Below are 8,432 nucleotides of genomic sequence, written 5' to 3'. Positions count from 1 at the left end.
CCCCTGCTCTAGAGACTATGAATATTAAAACAATTCTAAAGTCCATTTGAAATGTAAGTGTGGGCCAATGGACGGCAGCTCAAACAAAAGTAAAGTGTTCATCCAGTTAAAAGCTGTGCAGCTGCATTTGGTACCAGCTGCCTTTTGTACCAGTGTATGCTATTTTAGCTGAGAGTGAAATATAATGCCTTACAATAATCTAGATGAGACAAAAGTAGGGCATTTACTACTTTTGCTAGGTCACCCTTGTGAAAGGAACAACCTTATTTTTGAAATGTTCTCTGGCTGGAGAAAGCAGGATACAACCCCCCCTTTCCCTTCCCCACTGAACATCAGAGTCAAAGTGCAAACTCAATTTTAGTTGCTGGCTTAATGTAAGCTGATAGGCCTCCAAGTTTGCCTTGGAATGATAGCGTGTCTGTGGGAGGAAATAAAGAAATGTTGAGACATCTCCAGAAATGCAGGTCAAGACACAAACTAAACTGTTAGTTTGTGTAATAGATGTAATGTAGATGTAATAGATACAATAAGTTTATAGTTTAATGAATATTCTAGATCCAAAACTAAACTGAAAGAAAAGCAGGAGTGAGAGCAAAGGTGCAATTACAATGTCTAATGCCATGTCATAATGTCTAACTTACATTATTACACTGAAGTAGTCTAGTAGTTGTATAAATGTCTGTATGTAGTGTAGTGTATGTGTAACAACTGACTGTCAAATAAAAAAAAAAGTTATATATATATATATATTATATTTCAAGTAAAACAATTGCTGCATTTAATCATAATCATAATTAATCATATCAGAGCTTTTGGAAAATGAAGTACTTGGGGTGCCTGGATAGCTCACTTGGTAGAGCTGACGCCCCATGTACCATGTACCAAGTCCTTGCTGCAGGGGCCACGGGCAGGACTCCAACCTGTGACTGTATGTCATCCCCTCTCTCTCCCCCTTCCTGTCCATCTTCAACTGTTCTATCTAATAAAGGAAAAAAAGCCCCAAAAACATATTTACTACTAGGCTTCTTCAGTATAATGGCAGTGATTTATAATAGGAGTTAGACATTATGATGTTTCTTCATTTTAGAGCAAATTACTTTTCTCTAGGGCTGCCCCCGACTAAACATTTTCAGAGTCGACTAGTAATCATTAGATAAAGTCAATAGTCGACTAGTCATAGCATGTTTATGATATTAATTTAATTATTTAAATATCTATATTTGAGCACCACCCTGTTAACGCTAACAGAAAAAGCGGTAATGATTCTAAATGTGTCAGAACAACCAGCAAGGACACTATACATTTAGTTCGTTTAATTAATTTTAATTTAATTGTCTTGTTCAAAACACGACAAGGTCTGTGTTGCAACAATCTTCTGATACGTCCGTCCTGGTGACAAGGTGCAGGTCCCAAACAGAGTCTGACATTTCTGTTTTTCTGTGACTATCTGACTGATGAAAAGACTCTTAAGACTTAACTCTTAACTCTCTAAGAGCAAATAACTCAACTATAAGGGGCCAGTTCTAGTTTTCTCTGAGTCTGACTGCTGTCTCTCATTTGTTTCTCCCCTGTGTGTATCTCACTCACTCTATTCATTATGCCTATCGTAATGCACAGATTTGACTGGCTGAGTAACATCACGTAAAATGATTAACGATGCATGTAATTGGTCTGGTAATATCCTGGGTCGCTAAACCAGCACAAGGCTAGAAAATCTGCGCTAGTTAAAATAGAAATGATCTGCCAAATTGCATAATTCTCAATAACTTATTGGTTAATGGTTCTGGTCCAGATAGAATCAAATCTGGGTCTGGACCCAGACTGCAGTCCGCCTATCAGTGACCTCAGTATTAGGGGATGGAGGGGGGGATGGCAGGTTAACAAGGGAACTGTTTTTTGAAAGGTGCTATATAAATAAAGTTTAGTAATTTTTATTATTATTACTTCAGTAAGGCAAATTGCCTCACAAATTCACAATTAATCAAATTACCAGAAGACAGTTGACATGCAGTGAACCTAAGGCATTTGCGTACCCTGGGGCAGTCACCCACTTTGCCCATTTAGCGAGCCAGCTTTGCCTGAGGGTGGCAATTGCCTGAATTGCTGCATGAAGGCAAAGACATTTATCGCACACATATTAAACAGTAACATATCTTCAAACCTTTATTCTTTAATCTCTTACTTTATCTTTTATTTATTTAATTCAAATAATTCTTTATCTGTTACATGTGCATTTCCCCCCGGGGATCAATAAAATATTATCTTGTCTTATCTTATCTCATCTATTAATATTATTTATTACATATTAATCTCCTTTGTACAGACTCCAAGTCTGAATTCAAAAGAGTTGGAAAGTAAATGCTCGTTTATTCAAATCCAATCAATTTTGCCCTCTCCCAGCCTTTATCTGCCTGATATTTCCAATCAACAACTTGTCACCTAGAATATTATTCCATGACATGTTCCCTTCGGTTGTATTTTAGCTGCAAAACATTTTCACAGACACCAGATAAAGACTTGTCAGCACAGCCATATTGTTTTCCTACCTTGCTCATCAGAAAGCATTTCCTTCCAGACAAAACTGTTTTGTGATTGTGCAAAACGAAGAAATAAGCCCTCTGTCTCAAATGCCACTTGTCAGATGGATTTGACTGACACAGATTGCAGAGGATAAGGTTTCAGACCACAAATTTCCAGCCTGACGTTCTTGGCAAATCTGGCTTACCAGTGAGGCATAAAGAACTGTCGTGTTCCCTCAAAGAGGTTTACTTTGAGAAAACTTTGTCGTTCAGGCCTTTTGACAGCGTATCAGGCTCCACTTTGCCTTAATTTATGACCCCGGATGTGTACCATTGTTAAAATCTTGTCTTTTCTTATGTAGTCTTTTAGTTTTTTTTGTGCCATGTTACACTACTGCAGAGGCAATTACAATTTAATGTGATTGTTGCTTAAAGCTCTTCTTCCATGCCTTTTTTTCTTACCTGTAACTCATACATATTCTACACATGCACATATATTATGTACCTGATTTTATGCTGTTTCTAATATTTCCATAAATTTGAATGTTTATTTAGAGAAACATTTCCAGAACAAAATACGATATTTGATTGCTGTGTGCATCGCTGCTAATTGCCATGAATTTTTTATGAAATCTCATTTGCAGTTATGCAGTGGGACTTTAAAACACTGTCCATAACTCTTAAACTGCACATACTTTTAATGAGATAAAGATCACACAAAGGTTTCTTATGTGGAATAAATGAAGACCACGCCTTTCTCACTAATCCTATCGCCCGTGCCTCGTTAATTCAATCACCTGTGCACACCTAGATATGTCTTTGTCTCACTACCCTTCCCCACTCTCTCCCATCTCAGCAGGCAGCACGGCGGCTCAGTGGTGTCACAGCAGAAGGTTCTGCTTTTGAACCTTGGCATCATCCCAGGACCTTTCTGTGTGGAGCTTGCAGGTTCTCCCTGTGTTAGCGAACCACAAGGAGACAATGAAGCTGTAAGCTCATCGACAACAAGTGTGAACCCGTCGTGGCGTCACCCATTGGTTGTGGAGTACCGCTTTACCATTTGGCATTATGGTTGCCCTTTCCTTGGAGTCAGCAGCGGTGATGTACTGTGAGTTGAGCTTCTTTTATTGGCTGCACAGTTTCAACTTGTCCGTACAAGGAAACAATGGTGGCTCGCATGGTCACATACAATCTCATATTACAGCTAAACAGTACACTAAAATACGTTTCTGAAACGATTCTAGGAGAGAAATAGCCAACACAGTAACATAATCTGGATCCATATTTGATCAGCACTGCCTAGTTTGACAGTTTGATCTGAGTTTTGTGCGTTGAGCTGGACGGACTCACAATAAGCATACCCTGGCTTTTAATGGTCTATTTTACTCTAAATGGAACAATAATATGGGACCATCATTTACTCAATGAACAGCATGCTGTATGGGAGAAGACTGAAACTAGAGATTGAGACCATAAACTCATTAGGAAACTCTTTACTGCGCTAATAAATCAAGTGAGAAGTCGGCTTATTTCTCCATAAGGCTGCGTGGTATCAGTTGTTATTGCAGGCAACGGAAGCTCTGTCCACTAATTATATACTGTCAATGATCGAGACATGCCCCCACCCTGATAGTCGACCCCCTGGTCTCTGCACCCATTCATCCCTGTGCAATTGACTCTCTTTTACCCCTTTCCTCGACCATTATCATTCTTCCATACACGACTCTCGTCCTGTACTACCAGAATTCTATTGGCAATCTGAATAAACTACTTTTAATACTGTACACTATGTACAGCACAAACTCATATATTGATATATCAAAATGCTCAGTATTGCACACTGATGACATACAATTAATGAGTTGTTCATAATTAATTTAAAACTTCTCATAATAGCCCAGGCTTTTATTTGCTTAAATCACTGAACTCACCCTGCCTTTATTGGGGACAGGCATTTAGTTCATTTACCACAAAACTCTTGCTCATCACAGATGAAAATACTCTCTAATTCTGCCGCTTCTCCTAAAACTAACAGCTTGAATTTTAGATTGTACTGCTGTCTGTGCCAGCGCCATGACACGGTTTTACAGGAGAAGAAGACTCCATGGAAGGCAACCCGCGGCATATGTAGATAAAAACAGTTCACTCTAAGGTAACAAAAACACAACAATTACCATTATATTATAGACATATTATTCATACCTGAATATGAATATTATATTTCATTACTGACAATAGATCCTCTATAGAAGTTCATTAACTCTCACTGCATCTGTAATTCAGCCAAAACATCAACGTCAATAGTTTAAGTTTTCATATGATTATAAAAGTCACCCCAATCAGCATCAATTCACACAGCAAAAACAGTGCATCTTCTTCAGGAGATGCTTCTCTTGTTTGTAAAATGTTAGAAGTAAAAATGAACAAACACTGTATTGCAGCCAGACCCGATATTGCCAAGAAGTAAACAGAAAATGTATCACAAATAATTCAATTTCAAACATCAATGAAGCAACAGTAAGGCAAGCAATTGCTTTGATGCTGCAAGTTTGCAGCAAAATTGGTGCTTTCAAAAAGGCCAGAGTACATCTGTATTTTCAGACCCAGCTCCTGGTTATAGAATTCAGCTGCTCCTCTATGATTCCATCTGAGGGCCTTTATTTTGCAGACTGTCACTGTAGCGCCTCAGGTAATTGTGCAATAGATCTCTGCCAGATGGTGACCCTCTGCCAGTGATGCAGTAATGGGGACTGGACTCTCGCAGGTTAATTTTCTCTGGCTCTGCGAGAGATTTTCCAGGAGCCTGCTCGCTCTTTGATACAGTTTAAGATCCACATCCTCAGCCCTCGGCTCTGGGTGACCGCTTCCCCCGCCATTCAGTCAGGCCAATTTTCAGACACAAAGCGTCATAGAATTTGTCATTTTAGCTGCATGTGGTTTCAGCTGCACCCGTTGAAATGATGACAAACTGTCATTACAGGCAGCCCCAACAACTGTTTACTACCTCATCTATATTCTGCAGCCTCATGTCCTTCCTTTATGTGCAGCCCCACTTCCCCTCCCACCTCTCCCATGTTGTTATCACCGTCATCATCGCAAAAAGGCAGCAGTATTGAAAGCAGAACATCCTTGTATTCCCAGTAAAGTATGGCAATTTTGCTGAGGAAAATATTTCACATGTGATGAGCTCTGTGCCACGACACATCCACAGAGCACCTTCCTTCTTCCTTAAGGAGTTAATCACATCTGGTCAAGGTGAAGGTCAGCACTGACACGATTTCAGTGCTGCTCTATTTGAAGGTATCGCTAATAAAGGGCAGCGGCAGCCCCTCACACTGCGCTGTCAGAGTGACACACCTGATCAGCCCCTCTGCTCCTCACAGGGCCGGAGCTTTTCAAGCAGCAAGGTTGTGGCTCCGAAACCTTCACAGGCCCACTTGAAAGGAAAATTGGTCATATGTAGAAAGATGGCATTGTTAAACTACATATAGAATTGTGTCAAATTATTATTTGCCACAGCAAAGCATGTTTGAAGGTGGGATCAGACATTGTGGAGAAAAATTGTTCCTAGGTTGTCAAAGCATTGGAGACTCAGTAATCTACTATCTTTCATACATTCACCAGAATGACTGACACCCCCTTTAAATAACACACAAGTCACACAAAATGTCATCTGAACACGTCTCAAGGCTGAAGTGTTCACAGGTGTTCTGAATTGCCTCTGTAACAGCCAAAATTCACCCGGCATGGCAGTGATATGCTCTGTCTGAGCAAAATCCTGCTACGATAGATAGAGGCAGGACACAATGGACGAAAGCCAGAGGGAGAATTTCAAATCCTACCTACTTTCACCCCCCTGCACATTGGACATCTGGCCATTTGCAGTCAATCAATCTTTGTGATTGTTGGATTGTCGGGTTTAGCAAGATACAACAATTTAACAGTATATCATTAGTGGGCAGAGAAAATCGATGATAAAACAGGGTATGCTTTAGGGCGTGGCTACCTAGTGATGACAAGTCATTCTCAGTTAGTCTGTCCAAGACTCAGATCAAACTGTCAAACTAGGCAGTGCTGATCAAATATGAATCAAGATTCTGTTACTGCGTTGCTTGTTACTGTATATTTATATTGCCATTAAAATGAAGTGAAGAGTGCCCTACTGTTAAAGGTTCTACATTATCCTCAGCTCTTTTTCTGGTACAAACTGGTACTAAAACTAGGACTATATAAGCACTATCTATAAGGTTAGTAGCTCAGTAACTAATAATTAGCAACAGAGTTTTCACATCATGATTTTTTTATGATTTTCACAGTCTTTTATTAAGTTGCAATCAGGAAGTGACTGATACTGTATACGACAGCTGACAGTGAGGACATTTCATGGAAATTGTGTGGATCAAGGGGAAATTGTAACCTGATGGTGCCACTAAAGGAAAGGTCAGTTGGTAAAAACAAAATTCTCAGGAATAATCCGCTGGAAAACCTGCATATACATACCAAATTTCACATCTATCTCAGTAGCAGCAGAGACAAACGTTGCACAAACCAACCATTTAACAACTGGCCAACAACAAACTCAAAATAATGAGACTGAAATTCCAGGAGATGCTTGACATTTGATCAAATATACAGGAGACGTATTCTGTTCTGTTTGACCGTACATACTGTATGCCTTTAAAGTTGCCACATGCTGCGGCTGCTGAGCCGAGGTTCCCTGACAAGGTAATCAGTTGCTGGCTCGGCCTCAAATAAGCTTAGTCCTGACTGAGCTGTATTAATAAAGCAGAAGATATGTTCAAGGTTATTTCTGCTTATATGGATGGCGCGCTGCTTTCTGTGACTGAGAGGGAAAGTTGGTGTAAATTGTGAGATTTAAATTGAGGGAGAGAAATATAAGATTCGCATATTACTTCTCTCTCATCATCCGCCCCCTTCACCCGGCTGTGTGATATCACGAAACTGCTTCTCTGACTATGAGCAGCTTCAGTAGAGTTCTTTTTTTTTATAGAATTAGGATTCATCATAGCCTGTTCTGGTCTGCAATATATTTGATACATTTAAGGTAAATTGTAATAAATAAATGTAATGATGACAACATTCTGCATCTCATCGTTTCATCTCTACACTGTCAGAATTGCAAGATAACAAATAAAATTCTCCTCGAAACCCCTAAATCATGTATTAGTTTTTAGGATAAGTTTTGTTACCTCAAGATAATAAAATAATTAACATTTAAAAAATTATATCAAGCACAGCCGTCCTCGCCTTCCATAGAATTCTGAACCAGACCTCCAATTAAACAACAGAACAACACAAATTTAAGCATTTCAGGATCTGAGGTTCCAATCAGCATGATATAATTTATCAGTGCCCCTCATTTTACAAATCACTATCCCCCCCAAAAAAAGTTGTCTGATCTGCTACTGTATGGTTTCATTTTTTTCATATTTCTTTTTTTTTGGCTCTTAATAATATGTCACCTGACTTTAAAGGCTGGCAGGTCTAGAAATGACGCAAGAGGAATACCTTCAGCATCATATTTTGAAGCAGAAGGCCACTAAACAAAAGGCCGTGTTTGACAACTTGGGAGTGAGATTAGGTTGTTTTAGCTTTGCTTCAATTAAGGGAAGTTTAGAGCTACAGCACAGAGGGATATTTTACACATTGCTCTGAATTTGGGTTTGTCCCTTTCCTGTTTCAATACTAATTAAAGTTATGTTACATTTTTGCATTGAAATGTCTATAAACTCTAGCTCTATGTCCTATATGTAGTTGAGTTGTGGTCTTCCATTATCCCAAATGTTTCCAACAATGTTCAAACGCAGAGAAATCTGTTATTTTATTCAGGTACTGCTGCGTTTCACCAGTCACCTGTCAATGCCGTTATATCCCCTTTATGCATGCGTTAGC

General features: G+C 39.3%; 1 protein-coding gene across 1 annotated transcript in view; it reads left to right on the top strand.

Moving 5' to 3' along the window:
* The window catches only part of LOC118340909 (complement C3-like), a 94,134-nt gene that overhangs the window by 56,564 nt on the left and 29,138 nt on the right, over positions 1-8,432 (top strand). Inside the window, exon 11 of the mRNA XM_035679072.1 lies at positions 3,379-3,627. Coding sequence (XP_035534965.1) covers positions 3,379-3,627 — 249 coding nt within the window. The remainder of the gene's footprint in view (positions 1-3,378; positions 3,628-8,432) is intronic.

The sequence above is a fragment of the Morone saxatilis genome, unplaced genomic scaffold (assembly GCF_004916995.1).
Source record: "Morone saxatilis isolate NCDOM2014 unplaced genomic scaffold, NCSU_SB_2.0 Contig7, whole genome shotgun sequence".
NCBI classification, from domain to species: domain Eukaryota; kingdom Metazoa; phylum Chordata; class Actinopteri; family Moronidae; genus Morone; species Morone saxatilis.
Note: the sequence above shows the minus strand (reverse complement) of the source record. Positions and strands in the feature narration are given on the sequence as shown.